Source organism: Penicillium angulare (genome assembly GCF_028827245.1).
Source record: "Penicillium angulare strain IBT 27051 chromosome Unknown utg000007l_segment0_segment0, whole genome shotgun sequence".
Taxonomy (NCBI): Eukaryota; Fungi; Ascomycota; class Eurotiomycetes; order Eurotiales; family Aspergillaceae; genus Penicillium; species Penicillium angulare.
The window spans coordinates 1142099-1158729 of NW_026623166.1; the positions used below are offsets into that span (position 1 = coordinate 1142099).

At 45.4% G+C, this 16631-nt stretch overlaps 6 protein-coding genes across 6 annotated transcripts; 3 read left to right on the forward strand and 3 right to left on the reverse strand.

The window, feature by feature from the left end:
- Positions 1-1691: 1691 nt before the first annotated feature.
- Positions 1692-3240, forward strand: N7478_009691 (uncharacterized protein; the record flags this gene model as incomplete). Its single annotated transcript, XM_056925905.1, has 2 exons — positions 1692-2806; positions 2874-3240. The coding sequence occupies 2 exons, from the start codon at positions 1692-1694 to the stop codon at positions 3238-3240; spliced, it is 1482 nt and encodes a 493-aa protein (XP_056775275.1).
- Positions 3241-3921: 681 nt separating this feature from the next.
- Positions 3922-9137, reverse strand: N7478_009692 (uncharacterized protein; the record flags this gene model as incomplete). The annotated part of the gene is made up of 12 exons (XM_056925906.1): positions 3922-4147; positions 4258-4716; positions 4865-5363; positions 5477-5580; positions 5716-5839; positions 5892-6254; positions 6321-6483; positions 6552-7300; positions 7358-7606; positions 7658-7937; positions 7997-8749; positions 9123-9137. The coding sequence occupies 12 exons, from the start codon at positions 9135-9137 to the stop codon at positions 3922-3924; spliced, it is 3984 nt and encodes a 1327-aa protein (XP_056775276.1).
- Positions 9138-9648: 511 nt separating this feature from the next.
- On the forward strand, positions 9649-10655 carry N7478_009693 (isoflavone reductase family protein; the record flags this gene model as incomplete). Its single annotated transcript, XM_056925907.1, has 2 exons — positions 9649-10121; positions 10208-10655. 2 exons carry the CDS (start codon positions 9649-9651, stop codon positions 10653-10655), a joined length of 921 nt encoding a protein of 306 aa, XP_056775277.1.
- A 28-nt stretch (positions 10656-10683) lies between these two features.
- N7478_009694 (MFS transporter) lies at positions 10684-11610 on the reverse strand (the record flags this gene model as incomplete). The annotated part of the gene is made up of 1 exon (XM_056925908.1): positions 10684-11610. The coding sequence occupies one exon, from the start codon at positions 11608-11610 to the stop codon at positions 10684-10686; it is 927 nt and encodes a 308-aa protein (XP_056775278.1).
- A 1747-nt stretch (positions 11611-13357) lies between these two features.
- On the reverse strand, positions 13358-14487 carry N7478_009695 (oxidase ustYa family protein; the record flags this gene model as incomplete). The annotated part of the gene is made up of 3 exons (XM_056925909.1): positions 13358-13807; positions 13883-14151; positions 14211-14487. The coding sequence occupies 3 exons, from the start codon at positions 14485-14487 to the stop codon at positions 13358-13360; spliced, it is 996 nt and encodes a 331-aa protein (XP_056775279.1).
- Positions 14488-15917: 1430 nt separating this feature from the next.
- N7478_009696 (uncharacterized protein) lies at positions 15918-16610 on the forward strand (the record flags this gene model as incomplete). The annotated part of the gene is made up of 1 exon (XM_056925910.1): positions 15918-16610. The coding sequence occupies one exon, from the start codon at positions 15918-15920 to the stop codon at positions 16608-16610; it is 693 nt and encodes a 230-aa protein (XP_056775280.1).
- Positions 16611-16631: the final 21 nt, after the last annotated feature.

The window sequence follows — 16631 nt, forward strand, 5'->3', positions numbered from 1 at the left end:
AGCTATGCTGTCATCAGAGGCATAAAAGGGAGTACTATAGCGGAAATTTAACATGTTTGAGTGGCAAGAAGATCAGTGAGAGTATTAATATCCACTGTCCAGGTGTCAGGTGTCAGCTTTTGGGCAAAGCAAGCCAATTCTGCACATTTTTGGTCGACAGCTTTGGTTCCTCTTTGAAGCCACAGGATACACAACACCCATGATATTAATACTTATTTCCCATGTGTATACATCATCATGATGATGTCTGATTGCAGACCTACAAAGATGCGAGTAAAAGGCACTACTAGGCAAGAGTACCGAGCATCAAATACTAGTTCTCCGAAAGTACTTTCCCAACCCCGCAGATGTTCCATTTCCCCTCATTTGAAAGAACCAAATAGACACGTCTCGCAGTTAAATCGCTCATTACTAGCTATAAATGGTTTTTGCCATCTAGATTACGCCAATCAAGTTGAGGAACACGTAGGCTCGGGCATTCTAGACAAGTCCTCGGCGCTGATTGAGATTTGTCACCGGGGATGCCCAAAGCTTGTCAAAGCTTGATTTATGGCCGCGTTTACCTTCGACTCCACCTTTTTTATCCGAAGCTCGGGCTTTTAGTGAGAATCTACCCCAATGCGTGCCATTGGTTGACCAATAAGTCCCTCATGAGCGCCATTCCGGGCTAGCGGCAAGCCACAACTTGAAATCTTCAATGTATATTTACTATTATACAATAAGCTATCAATTATCAACTTCAGAAGTCATTGACCTGATTTAATACAAATCTAAATAGACCATTCTTATATGAGCAAGGATCCCTTCCCGGTAGTTCCTGGTTTCTTCTGTCGTCCAAGAAAGGGTGCGGATATCGCCGGGTATAATACCTCATGAATTGAATCTAGCCAATAGCCCTTGCAGCCATGTTCCAGGAGTAAACATTTCGTTCGTCGGACATACAATATCACCCTCTTAGGCAGCGCCATTATGCAGATCCACTCTCAGCCCTACAAGGCCAGCGGGGATGTGGAGACATGCAGGCTCCTCGTGAAGGGATTAAACATGGAGTATTTTCAAGTGTCGATCTGCAATATGAATTTTCGGGGTCCACCGAGCCTTGAAAATCCCTTGAGAGACTGATCCGGGGATATGGGAAGACTGGCTTGAAAGGGAGCTGATTCTTGTCCTGATCAGCGAATGAAGCTACAAAATGTATATGGAAACAGTCCTTGTTTTTCCTCTATAGCTTGTTGAAATATCTTAAAAGTCTCCATTCTTTTGAACCGCATTTTCCGATAGCTCTGTTATCTTCGAGGGGCGGGCTGATTGGAACAAAATCGTCGAGGGTGAAGCAAGGGTTCTCATTGATTCGCATTTGAAATCGACCCACTAAAGGCACCAGGGGGGTAGCAGAATATCAACAATAAAATCATCTCTATTGGCTTACATTCAGAGGCTACCGATAGCTCCGTGCATATGCATCGGAATAACAAGCAATCAGGTCAGAAAAAGGAATTCAGAAAGCAAATCCTTGCATTCTAGCCATTGGCCGTTTTCGTCAACGACACAAGCTTGCGGTGGATGTAAGTAGTATAAAAATCCTGATACCCCCTCAGTTGTTATGTACTCTACCACACACTTTCTTCTGACTTGTTTCAACTGTTCATGAATATTTCAGACTTATACACAGACCTTGACTTAGTATAAACATGATTCGCCAATCAATATTGAGACTATGTCTTGATATCTCACTCCTCATCGGTGTCTTCCAGCCTACCTACGCCCTTCCACATACTTCTGCTCTATATGGCTGGGCCTCAGCTGACGGAAACGATGAATCGTCACAAAGGGCACCTCTTCGAGGAAGCTCGATTTTACTTGGGGTCGTCCAAGATGAATTGAGCTCAGGGAGCAGCGCTGAGGTTCCACAGTCTTCATTTGAGCTGGCACCCGGTCAAGCCACCAACGCCGATATAGGAACTCCATTCACCTTCAAAGACACCCAGAACCCCCAGCCTATTCGAGGTGACCTAGGATCCACAGACCCTGGTCCACGAACATACGCATACGATCGCTTAAACCCTAATACCTTCGCACCGCCAGGCTCAGATAATGGTGAGGTAACACAGGGAAAGTGGCCACTTGGTCTCTCTCACAACCGTATACTCCCTGGGCATGCAGGATGGTCTCGGCAAGAAAATACCGATGTTCTTCCTGGCGCCACGGCAATGGCCGGGGTAGATATGAAATTGGCACCTTGGGCCTATCGCGAATTACATTGGCATCAGGCAAATGAGTGGGGTATCATTCTGAACGGAAGCGTACGAGTACAAGCGATGAATGAAGACGGGCAGACATTTATAGATGACCTTGATGCTGGTGATGTGTGGTATTTTCCCTCTGGAGTGCCTCACTCATTGCAGGCACTTGAGTTGGGCTCTGAGTTCATGCTTGTATTCGACCAAGGTGACTTCAGTGACGGGGGAACAGGCTTGATAACCGAGATGTTTCTACGTAACCCGAAAGAAGTTTTATCGAAGAACTTTCAAGCGCCATTGGAAGATTTTGATGAGATTCCTCAGGATCAGCTGTACATTTTGAACGGGACGCCAGCGCCTAAGGATATCAAGGAACAAACTATTTCAGGGCCTGGAGGCGTGTCTTCTGGCAATGATAGTTATACATATCATTTATCGAAGCAACCTGCATATGAGACGCCTGGCGGCAGCATCAAAATTATTGACCCGATCAACTTTCCTATTGCGGAGAACTTCAGTGCGGCCCTTGTGACCATTAAGCCTGGGGCAATGAGAGAAATTCACTGGTACGTGAGAATATCCGCTTGAAAGGAATGGCAAAAGGAACGATGTCTAAAAACTAAATTTTGATAGGCACGGTACCAGTGACGAATGGGGGTTTTTCCTAGCTGGCAACGCAAGAGTTAGTGTATACGAAGCTCCAACCTCCGGCGCGACAGTTGATTTCGCAGCAGGCGACATTTCATATGTGAAGGCCACGGCATCGCATTACATTGAGAATACTGGCGACGAAGATGTTGTATTCTTGGAAATGCTACAGGCGCCTCGGTTCACTGATATCTCGGTTGCACAATGGTTGAAACTCACGCCCAAACAAATCATCAAGGATACTCTGCATTTGCCGGATAGACTGCTAGATAACCTTTCTCCCAACAAGCAGTATGTTATTCAGGGAAATCGCAATTTGACAGCTCTGGCTGGTGGGTCAGGTATTGCATAAGTTGTGTTTTTGGTTGGCAAGTGGCAGCGCGAAGTTGTGTGACAAATTTGTACATGTGGATCACCACGATGAGAATAGTCAAGGATCATGAAAGAGAAATATGGAATAAGATTGTTTAGGTTATAATGTCAGTATTTGAGCCTCTTACATCAACTAGCATCATTGGTCTAGTGGTAGAATTCGTCGTTGCCATCGACGAGGCCCGTGTTCGATTCACGGATGATGCATTTCTTTTTTGTCTTTTGATTTTTCAATCAAATGAAATTTTTGGCCCCAACACTTCAAAACCTCTCTTATTTCTCAGAGGAAAGGCCAGAAAGAATGATTACATGTCTTAGATAGTTTATTATCGGATTTATTGCTACAAAATAAACCCCCGGTTCAAATTCCGGGAGGAGTCAACGTCGACAAGCCACCACCTCAGGCTGGTAGCACAACCACTGGGTATCCATTGGACAACAATATATATACAGACATCTGGGGGCCTATGATATTTTCCCCCGCACCAATGAACTTGAATATTACTACCAAAAGAAATCTCATATACTATTCTACTTACATCAGCATGCATATGGCACAGCACACGTTCAATGTTTCTACTGAGCTCGAAACTGCCCAAGCATGCTCACCAAGGATCACTTTCAACGTAGCGACGGATAGGGAAGAGAAACATGTGACATGTTACAGAGATTGTTCCAGCGAAGCCGCATAAAGCTCTCGGAATTTTGAGTCTCTGGTCAGTAGAGCTGCTGGTGTATCGCACTCAATGATTTCGCTCTTCTCAAGGACAGCGACTCGATCAAAGCGATCAATATGGGCCAGTCGATGCATAATAGCGATCACAGTCCGATCAGAAAACCGTTCGTCTATCACTCTCTGCATGATCCTTTCAGTGGCTGGATCAACCCTAAACATATAGCGGTTAGCAACAGCGACAAGAAACGGAAAATCAACAGAAAGCCCACCTGGGCACAGCGAGACGAGACGCAGGATAAAGATGCCGAAGGAAATACGTACGAGCTGATAACCTCATCCAGAATAACAATTCGGCTCTCATTTATTAATGCCCGTGCCAGTGCAAATAGCCGCTTTTCCCCCGCTGACCAGTCATTCGGCTCGAGATCCGCATGTAGACCGCCACCATATAGAATCTTATCCCATAGTCCGACTTTTCGCAAAGCGGACTCGATAACAACATCTGTCGTGGACTTAGTGAAATTCAAGTTGTACTCCACACTCCCAGGGATGAAGAGCGGATCTTGTGGGACAACATTGATTTCTGAGCGGATATCATCAGGTTGTAAGCTTAGCAGATCACGATCGTCAATTGAGATACTTCCTGATCGGACCTCTATCATCTGAAGAAGTGCCAAAATTAGCGATGTTTTGCCGCTGCCCGATGGACCACAGATTGCTAGCTTTTCGCTTGGCTTGATTTTCAAGTTGATATTCGTAAGAGCTGCGGGTGTGTTCGAACTGCAAGGCGTTATGTTAGCACGTTTATCGGCCAGTGTGGCTAGAATGCGAGGGGACAACAAACTTGTAATGAGCAGTCACTTGATGAAACTCAATAGCTCCCTGACTTGGCCAGTAATCAGCAGATGGAAGTGACTCTGTTACCCACTGACGGTGCTCAGTTGGAGTGTTGTCGCGAAATTGTTGCACTCGCGTGACTGCACCAATGGAGGTTTCAAGTTGCGTCCAGGAGGTGATAGCTTGGGCCAAGGCGTCATTAAAAGTTAGAACTATGTTCAAGGCAACGCCGATTTCTCCGGCACTGAAGCTATTATGGAAGCATGTGGTGATCACAACAAGGAATACCGCCATGAGGGCAACTAGCAAGTCAAGGACCAATGTCAGCCATTGTTGGATAGACAGAAGCATATAATATGTCCGTTGAGAGTAATTGATATGCTCATCGCATGCTTGCTGAAACTGATTCTGCCAGCAATATGCCTTAATGGTAGAGATTCCAGCTATTGTCTCGTTGACGTGTGTGTAAATGGGTGATTTGGCCTCGATTTCAAGCAGTCGCATTTGTCTAGATGTTCGAAGGTAGTAGCGTTGGATGAGCCAGATAAGGAGCAATAGGAGAGGCACTATGATCGCGAAGTATTTGCCAACTATACAGAGCAGTATCGCTTTGATGAGGCAGAGTGAGGCCGCTAATGACGGACGAAGTTTTGATTAGATCAAGCTCATGAGTGTTGTGGAAGAACTTAGATATGTCCCATACCTCCAGTAAACCCAATCGCAGACATTGGAAGTTTCATATCAATAAGATCCATGTCTTGGTTAAATCGGTTGGCCGTGGCACCACTATCCGTCTTTTGGAAAAAGCTATACGGGGCGCTTAAGGTAGCTTTCAAAAGATCTGAATGCAATGCCTGAGCTGTATCATTTATGATCCCGATTACAAGGATACTTTTCTGATATCAGTAAAGAAATAACGAGGTTCATGATCAGGAAACTTACTAGCAGCAAGCGACGAAAAAGAGTACGTGCAAGACGATAAGAGCCGCGTAAACCCCCAAATAAAAGCCTGGATTTGCATTTGGTCTTTTTGAGTTTGCTTCAGCCCACCGTTGGATCCAGATCGCTAGAAAATGTCAAACTTAAATAATTGTCAACGGCAGAGATACTCTACTTACTGACATAATTAGCCAAAAAGGCACTAGCTAAACAGGAGATTAGAAACAGTGGAGGTTTCCATCGACCTGCTTGCTTGATATAGTAACGGTATGTGCTCCATGCACTATCTTTATTGGATACAGCTTCTGTTCTGCAATTTTCTTGGTATGCTGTAGGTGTTTGTTTCGGTTTGGCCTCGGCTACTGATTGTAAAAGTTCAATGTCTATCTTATGCTCGTCACTTAAGACATCCATAGACTGAAGCTTGTCCAAAGAGGTTCCATTGATAAGTTCTGGGGCACGCGAGATCACATCTTGATAGGAACCAGTGTCAACGATCGAACCCCCTTGAAGGATAAGCACCTGGTCCGCAAATGATGGAACTAGGCACGAGTAATACAGTCAGCTTTAAATAAACTAAAGTTGCGGGGAAGACTAGGGAAGAATACTTGTATGAGAGGTCATGATGACTGAAATTCCCGCTTGTCGAAAATAGCCATCTGCTCCGAACAGGTTGCGTTGGATCAGGTTTATATTCTTTGCATCCAAGCCGCTCCAGACATCGTCCAACATGAGTAGCGGCAGCCGGGAATAAAGAGCGCGAGCTAGGGCCTGATAAGTTTGAACGGGTTATTATCAAGCCGCCAATATAATCATACTCACCAGTATGGTAGACTCACGACTCGCTTTTTCTGTCCTTCACTCAGCGCAATCCCATTGTTTCCAGCAAGGTAGAGATCGCCAGTAGGTAGTCCCTCAAGATCAGTAATGAGAGCAGTCATCGAAAGACATGATTTATACCAAGTTTCCTCATAGTGACCATTTGGACCGATAATGTTGTGTCTGATGGTGTCGTTGATAATCCATGGGACTTCAGCACAGTATGCGACGGCGGAAGTAGACATGCCAAGAATGCCTTCCGTAGGATTGTTATTCAACATTCTCTCTAATAGCGTGGTCTTGCCAGAACCAGAGGGGCCGAATATAACAGTAAACCCCTTCTTGATGGTGACGTTCAGAATTTGGAAGATGTAGTCAGACTTTGCCGTCCAAAGGTTATCGAAATTTCCTGTTGATGGGGAAACGTCGTCGCTGGAACGAGGTCTCTTCATTAGCATGGACTGATCAGATGCTTGGTCCATAATCGCTTTAGCAGACGGAGATAGAGTTCTTTTATTTGATTGAGCATTTGCTTCTACGTCCTGATAAGATTCAAGAAGATAGACGTCAATCCTATCCAAGCATCCCAAGCAGCGCGCAAATTGGGGTAGCGACTGGATGAAAGAAACGAGACGGCTGGTTAGAATAGAAATCAGAGATAAAGATGTAAAAGCCCGACTGGCAAGAAGTGAGCTATCATGTGTTATCAAGGAGACAATAGTGTAAACAGCGAATGTCGCGAAAGGGGCTAACTCTGCGGGCAGATTCGCTATGGATTCCCTAGTTGTTAGCATTATACTATTTGGTGCTCATTTTAAATACTTACACAGCGTAATAGTCCATACCAGTAGCTTCCGAAAGACCTCTGATGTTTTTAACTCCGCTTCTCGCAGACCTGAAATCCTCGTATGAAGCGACTCACTCAGGCCAAGCATTTTGATCACCTTCATGTTTCCGAGCATTGTAAGAGTTGTCCTCATACGTCGCTGAACCCCAACAACCCATGCTTTCTGTGCTGGAACAATGTTATTGGCGATGGGAATGATGCTTAGCATGGACACTTTGCTCGATAGAACTGATCAGTAAGTGGATTTATGGCGAACCAAAGGTCACGGCATGCACGAACCTATTGAAATGACCGTCGGCACCACACATGTCACACCGACCTGTCGCTCCAAGAGGCAGATAGAAGCGGCAATTTCGAGGACAGAGATCCAGCAAGTATGAAACGATTTGAAGCTGGTACATATGCACTCCACGTCAGTTCCGATGAGGGTTATTGCGCGCGAGTCACTGAGATTGTATTTATTAGATTCGGCGGTACGATGATAAATGATAGAAATAAGACTAGCTCGCGTCAAGGCCATGACGCGGTTTACCAGACGACCGTAAACTGCAGTTGAAAGCTGTGGCAAACAGGTTAGAGAGTCGGCGGAAATCACTCGCCCTTCAAGGTCAAACTTACAGCCATCCCGACATACACAAGTACAAATCCTCCAATAAGGGCCTTTCTGTATTCCTGGACAACCTCTGAGGATCTTTTCTCGGAGAGGCCTACCGCGGCCTCTATGAGAAATGGCTGACACATCGTCAAGCCGCTGGTTATCAGACCTGCCGGGACGCATTTGGCAATGTCCCAAGCGTAGGCCGAAAAGACCGCTTTCAAAAGCCGATGGCGAGGCCTGCACCAATTCCAAGCTTCTTGGAGCTGGTATCGAGATTCATGGCCCTGAAGTGGAATATCTACAGGAGGAATATCTTCTGTATGGAGGGTGCTGGAGTATCCCCGTCTCAGGGTGAGCAAGACCCAGAAAAAGAGACCCCGCCCCCAAAATCCAAAAGTTTCCTCTCGAGCATATTTTAGCTTTGAAGAGAAAAGCTGATAGATACCTTCCCCGCATGATTCGAGAATTGCAATGAAGACAGTCAAAGTGTAGTTCGCAGTCCATATATTCCGAGGAATATCAACATGAGGAGTGAGCCAGAGGGAGCGTAGTCGCGGTAGATAGGTGATTGATAGGATGGCGTAATATATTTCAAGAAGCGAGGAAGGCAGGATTGAGCGTTTTGCACCCAGCATTGACAACAGTAAAGCTCCAAATGTGGCAGTTGTGGCGGCAACCCCTGCAGAAGTGAATATTGTTGAGTGCAGCGGTTCAATTCGATTGCCGATGATAACGTATAAGATGTTCAGAGCGCATGATGCACATAAAAAGAACTAAACAGGGGAGTAGTCAGCAGCTGAGTTATTATCTCCAGGTGGTCGCTCACAATTTTCAATTTAGAAATGGCATATACGTGAGAGACATTTTGAACCGGTTGTCGGGAGAGACGCCATATCTGATGCGGCAAGCACAGTAAAAGGAATATAGCAGGCAAAAGAATAAAACTCGCGTCCTCAAAAAGATAAGTAAAATCAAAGCTTCGGCAATGAACATCGACTCGTGGCCCAAATCGGTTGTCGGTACCTGGTGGACAGTTGGACCTAAGAGTATCTGCCAATATTGTACCAAGGTACTGATGACCAACATTATGCTGGAAATATTTAATCCTGTCCATTCACCTTGATATTGGGAATAATCTGAACATACCTGCTCTTCCAGCATGTCTTAAGATTTTGAAAGATTTTGAAATCGCCCAAAAGTGGCACTTTGGTGATACACTTGAGAGCTGTCGTCGGATCTCCGGGGTCCAAGTCCAAGGAGTACTTTACGCGACCGACAAAATCTCTCACCCCCTCAATTCGTGGGGAGTAAAGGCACAATAGGAGCTGTGTTTTTTTCATAATTTGTTGCGAGGTTTGGATTCTAAGAAGTCTTGTATTCCTCAATACGACCTGCATGCCAAGCCAATAGATCCATTACATCTAGGACGATCAGGTTCCACATAATGCAAGGGCTGGGATTAATCACACCTGTTCCAGACGAATAGGAATAAGACAACACAGCTAGCGAGGAGATGTAGATGTAAGATCTATCCACTAGGGTGCCGAGACCAGAACAGGTCAACATTTGTGTAGACGCACCTCTAAAAACTTCATAATCTGCAGGTAAGCTATATAGTAAGCACTGCCATCACAAACTGGGAGTATTTCCCACATCTTCCAGTTCGGTAAAGATGTGTTTATCTTCAATCCAAAAAGTCATCATTCTCGGGGCCACTGGCCACGTTGGTCCGCACCTTGTGTCGATATTCGACGCGGATCCTCACTTTGAAGTTTCTATCTTGAGCCGGGCCTCCTCAGACTGCAGTCAATTTCCACCGCATATCCCCGTATACCGCGTCAGCAAAAACTATGACACAAGCGACTCGGAACTGGTCGAAATCCTTCGAGGCCAAGACGCAGTCGTTAGCGCGATCACGGAGCAAGCCATTCCGCAGCAAAAAGTTGTTATCGACGCCGCTATCAAGGCCGGGGTGAAGTTCTTTGTGCCATCGGAATTCGGGCATGATACAATGAATGAGCAGGCGGCGCGTTTACTTCCGCCTTGTTATGTCACTCAAAAACGGCAGATTGTTGAATATCTCCAAACTAAAGAGGTTGATGGATTGAAATGGACTGCCTTTGTAACTGGTCCATTTTTTGAGATGTAAATTATCCTTTACCCCTAAATGGAGGGTCTATTTTGTCAACTTGCCCGATGTGGAGGGAGGCATTTTGCTAACGATGTCACAGTGCTGTTCCTCATTTTCTGCTTGGATCCGATTTCCAAAGTAGACGTGCAACAATCTTTGAAGACTATGGCGATCATCCCTGGTCTACGACAACTCTTGACACCACTGCCATGGCAGTCAAGAATGCTCTGCTAGACCCGACCAAGAGCGCCAATAAATATCTGCTCATTGAGTCTTTCAATGTCTCACAGAACAGTCTCCTTTCTGTACTGGAAAGGCTAACTGGGAAAAAATGGGACGTGAGCCTTCAAGACTCCGAAGAGGAGAAAATACTGGCAGTAGAAAAGCTCGCTCGTGGGAACTTCAGTGCTATTCCGACCCTCATGCGCTATGTGACATGTGTTGAAGGGTATGGCGGAGACTACATGAGATATGGACAAAAGGCAAATAGCTTTTTATCACTGGCCGAGGAAAGCCTCGAAAGCTCGTTGGAGAAGATACTAGAATAAGAATTTGGATTCTAATTGATATGCACATCTATACGTGAACAAGCATAAGTACCAGTTCTACCAAGCCGTAAAGTAGACTGCTCAATAGCCACACGAGTCCAGATTCTTCTTTGCCCAGACTAAAACTTGAGCTGAAGGCTTTCGTGAAACACAGGCCGCCCAAGATATCTCCTGCTGCCTGAACAATCTCGAACACAGAGTACAGTTTTGCAGTTTCATCCCGCTTGACTAAGTTGGGAATGAGCGATCGTATGACTATAGGAAACCCAGCCCCAAAGGCATAAACGCACACACTTGGGATGACCAACGAGGCAGAAGACGAAAGACCAAGCGCTAGAGAGCCCATAATGTAAGCAATTATACTGAGACGCGCGATCTGAAGGTCTCTCCTTGATGCAGACAGAGAATGCAAAAGCTTGCTTGAAACCAATGGGAGTATGAAAAGAAAAAGAGGGATCGTGACAGCCAGGTAGAGTGAGCTCAGCAGATGGGCTTGTGCGATACTCCAGCCGAAGCGTGTCGACGCGTAGAGTGTTAGAAACGACAACGCGTTTCGTGCAAATTGCACGGTGAAAAAAGATAATAGAAGCATCAGGAGAGGACGGGTAAAGAGAAAGGAGTAAGGCTGAATGAGGCGTTCAATCTTCCTCGAGACTAAATTATACGCAGATTCCGACGGCCCAGGTGGTTCGTCATCATCTGAGTACATCTGTTCTGCCTCAGGCGATTTTACTTTGTTCATCGTTTCAGGAAGAGAAAACACACAGCCTAGCCCGGCCAAAGCAACCCCGGAGCCTAAGAAAAGCGGTATCCAAGGATTGAGAGCCATCAATGGAGAGCTAATCGCACTGGCAAGAAAGCTTGCGATCTGACTAGCTAGCCCGACTCGAAAAAAAAGGGCTGCGCGGTTATCATCTGTGCTAAGGTCAGCCAGCATAGTCCAAACTACAAGCATGGCGACGGTCGGCCCTCCTCCTATGATCCAACTGAGAGAGGCGAGCCAGATAGCTCGGAGGGGTATAATATCGGAGAACCACAATACAGAGTTGGTTATGAGTGCATTTAGAATGAACCCGGGTACAGTGAGCCGAAGCGCTCGCCGGCGACCGTATCTATCTGCCCATATTCCATAGGGAATGGCACAGATGGCGCCTACAACAATGTTAGCATTGAAACCTTGTCTTGAAGTAGGAGATTTACGGACACAATAATGCCTCAAGGGTATCGAAGTATCCTTTGATGACTGCGACTTCGGTCTGTATCGCTGGTATCTTGCACAAGTGCTGTGGGGGATGATTCGATGTTGGCAGACGCGGTGGTTCATGTCGACGCCAGTAATTGTTACAAACAATAGCTTCGATCAGTCGCACCGTGGGACCTGGAATCAACTGCCCCCCGATTTCGAAGCACAACAAAATCACTATTAGAGTGGCCAATATGCGAAAACGGGTTCGCTGTGACATCTTTGGACTACTATGGCATTCCAGTTGACCCTGTAGGAGCGGGTTGTTTGGCTCTCGTGGGAGGAATGGAGCATTTTCATCATTGCGCTCACGACTCGAATCTGGCGGCGAACCAGATATGCTCATGATTGAGAGGCGAATTGGTCTAGGGGTACAAGAAGCAAATGTAAAGTGATTTAATGTCTAGATAACTTTCTCACAAGCATACCCCTCGCGAATCCGGATTTTCGCATGAATCACCAGGGATGCCAGCAGAGGATGAGCGGTGATGAGTGACAAATGCAGCTTTGTACATTCCACCATTATTTTGTGAGCTAGGGGTCGATAGATCATTTGTGTTTCATAACGGTCTATTGCAGCTATTGCAGCGTTGGGATGAAATGACGTGACAGGTACATACAGAGTCGTGGAAGACTTAATTTATTTACGTGTGGCAAAGTGCCCATGCTGTGTAACACTATGTTGTGTGACACGATCGTGGCTTGGCATAGGTACAAATGTACATGCAGGTGCAGACACGCTGAAGAGGGGAAGACAATGCGGTAACGAGCCAGATGGGCGGGGCTAACCAAAACACCACACCTGAAGAGCTAAATTGAACGCCATTTTACGGGCAGGGAAGCCGCCAAGCTACTCTCAAATGCATTAATAGAGATTTTTGTGTGACACAAAGCAACTCTATCTCAATGAGCGTCAAAGGCATATGAGCGAGACATGCAGGACCTGTATTGCATGCACAGAGATCTGCAGAGCACACATATTAGTGAATATGGGCACAAATATTGACAACGATAGGTACATGGACTCGATGAAATTATTTCCATGACACAATAGTGCCTTATCTTACATACGAAAGTCCTGATTCGGGCCAAAAAAATAATAAGATGGTGAATTCGGACGGCTTTAACCTTCTTTCGGTGAATCCGAGATTCATGCAAGGTCTTGTTCGCCATATGTACGTTGACGTCAACGTTGTGCTGTTTTTGTGAAGTGAGCAGAAGGAAACTCCCAATCACGTTCTTTCGGGGTTTTTACATCTAGCGGTCAAGGAATCTAGATTTATCATAGTAGACCCTGCATGTTTCTAACTTGGATCATGGACTAGGGTACGCTCGCAGTCTTCAGAGCTGAGAGGTACATGAAGTGTCATTATTGTGAGATCATATTTGCAAACCAAACATCTGTAGAAGTTTTCTTTTATTTCACATAGACACAATTTGTCATTAAACATAAGCTAATCTACTGATGATCATGATGAGCATGAGGGTCACCCATTACTTCCCCACCCTGCAATTGATGACCTTCCTGGAAATGGTGTTGGCCCAGTTTAATCCCAAGCTCGTAGTCCTGCTTCTTCCAAGGTGCAGGCCACACATAAGCGTCTGAAGGAACGGGCATAGCGTCAAACTTTTCAGGGTCAACAGCATTTTCGTGCTGCCAGTCCTTCAAAGCATTGAAGTTCCGGCATTTTCGGTTCACGCTGAAATCTGGCCATGGAGGCTGGCGGTCTTCCACCCAGTTCAAGGTCAGAACCTCTGTATTTGCGTTGCATTGGAGATTCTGAAGTAGGATATCGGTGCAATGGCCGAGATGAATCCACCACATTTTATCCTTCACATCCAACTCGGGCTCGTAGCCAGGATAACTCTCAAAGGCAGACTTGCGGAGTAAATTCAGACAATGAATTTGCTAAATTTCTCTCCAGTTAGAAAAACTTGAATGACCGTAGCATTCTGTCACTACTCTCCCGACACGAAAACTTACATGCATCACATCAAGCTGGACCATGTACGCATCATCGCCCAGCCCCCAGTATTCGTCGTTGAACCGTGCTACCGTCTCGGGATCTTTTCCTAGTTTGATGATCTGCTCGCGAGTAACAACATGTGTTAAGACCTTTTCAAATTTATGCCACGCTTCATCGTTCTCAGGACCAGGCTCCTCGCGAGCAATCGAAACTTCTGGTAGAGCAAATAACGTCCCGTTTAGCATGGTCGTATGCTTTGGAATTTCGATATCATCGAGAATCGGTGCTGTAACGTAGAATAACCCCGTTAGCGTTGACATGTGAGTTCAGAGTACAAGGACATACACCACCATGAGGTTGGCCTGAGATCGGCATTTTTCTGACTGCTAAAAATGTTCTTCATAGTAGCGACGCCCAAGAAGACATTCATGCCCAGTACGACCGCATTGAAAATTGAGAAGTAGATCCAAGACTTTGAATGCGCCAGTTTCCGCGCAAGACCTGCCTTTGGCAGAAGCTTCTCCGACTCAATATCTTCCTCGTCGCCATCAGAGCTATCAGGTCCCAGGGCGTGGAACTTAGGCTCTCGACGGAATAGATTCAAACGTTCCAAGAAGCCCATTTTTCTGGAGAGTTGCTGGTTGAAGGATTGGTCTCAAAAGAGATACCGAAGATGAATAAAAAGCCAACTCTGAGAGGTACCCACGAAATGTGTATCAACTTACTAGTTGATTCAAATTTTGGGAAATGACTAAGATAGCAATGAAATGTTATCAATAAAGTGCAGCAAATTACAAACCCCTCAGCTTCCGAGGTTAGAAGTGTACTACAAGGCCCGTCAAAAATACCTCATATGTTGGTGGCGTAGCTGAACTCATACTTTATGTGATATAAAGTGCAGAACACTAATGCAACTTCATGCGAAGAATCAAGAGATTAGTAGAAAAGTATTATTGAATAAAAGATCTACACACATGGAGTTCGGCTGGATTTCAAGGTTACGTACTCCGTAGAGATTCGTACTAGATGTACTTAGACCAGATCTCAATTACAGCTCTTACATTGCTTGGCTAGATACTTCCAGGACATATCATTGGCTCTTTATTTATTCTGAAAATATTGGAAGCCTGAAATCAATAAGTGGCAGGTTAACTATGCAAGCATACTTTAATTGTGGATCCTCGTAGTCATCTTGGAGCTGAGAGTATGCATATCACGCACAAACTTGAAGCTACTTGAAGAGACCTGCTAGGCTTAATGTCGCACAATGGCGGGGATCTTTTCCAACACATACATGCATGGCTAACCCTGGATTTATTTACATGTGTCTACGGGTGCATGGTAGGGTTTCTTGGCAAAGTTGTATGTTCTAACTGTATGAGTGGGAATAGCCAAACTCTCGGTTGTGTAACAGAGTATCTTCATAGCTAACCTTGTTTAATAAATTAATAAAAGATTTTTACCCCCCGTTAGTAACTAGGCCATTATTCGGGATCGGCTGAGAAAGGGATTTCAATAGCCCAAGAATAAAGTTTTCTTTGCGTATTAAGTCTGAATGGGAGAAAGTTACACAAAAATGGAACCAGGCAGCGATTCGCATCATCTTTGTTGTGTGTATGGAGTTTGGATCTCCCAATCAGCTTTGGAATGATGCCGACTCAAAATACGGCTAAGATACCTACAACGCGATCTGAACAGCAATGAATCAAAGCTCTTACGACCTATGCAATGCATGATCACGCATGAGCATGCGTTTAGTACGTCGCACAGCATCATAATTACTAAATTATTGCACACCGAACAATGCCGACTCCAAGGTCTAGTTCTTAACGAGGCAAGTAGCTGACCGCTACTTGGATACTTTGCTAGGGACAGTACTATGTTGTAGCTGATGACTGGGTATTTTATCGATTGAAGAGAGTGATCCCAGCATTTTTTGTCTTATAAAGAAGCAAGAGCCATAGACTTGAAGAAAGATATACCTTCCAAGAATCTATTACTTTAGTATCTCTTCATCTGTGCTTCTAGCAATCTTCAATCCCCCAAGTCAAAATGCGTGTTTCTCATCTCTTTGCTCTTCTTGGATTCTCAGGAATTGCTTTTGGACTTCCTGTTGCCAACGAAAACGAGGTCTCTCAGAAGAGTGACGAAGACCTCGACAAGCGTTTCTACTACACACATTATGTAGCTCCAGAGAAGCGAGATGTTGATGAGCACGACAAGCGTTTTTACTACACAAATTACGAGGCACCTGCAAAGCGAGAGGTCAACGAGGATCTCGAAAAGCGTTTTTTCTACACAAATTATGTAGCTCCAGAGAAGCGAGATGTTGATGAGCACGACAAGCGTTTTTACTACACAAATTACGAGGCGCCCGCAAAGCGAGAGGTCAACGAGGATCTCGAAAAGCGTTTCTACTACACACATTATGTAGCTCCCGAGAAGCGAGATGTTGATGAGCACGACAAGCGTTTTTACTACACAAATTACGAGGCGCCTGCAAAGCGAGAGGTCAATGAGGATCTCGAAAAGCGTTTTTACTACACACATTATGTAGCTCCCGAGAAGCGAGATGTTGATGAGCACGACAAGCGTTTTTACTACACAAATTACGAGGCGCCCGCAAAGCGAGAGGTTGATAACGAGAAGCGTTTCTACTACACTGCTTATACCGCGCCCGAGAAACGCGAAGAGGCTACCAATGAGGCATCCGCGGAGGCTGATGCGACTACCAACAATGAGTAATACAATCATCATATCGAGGGA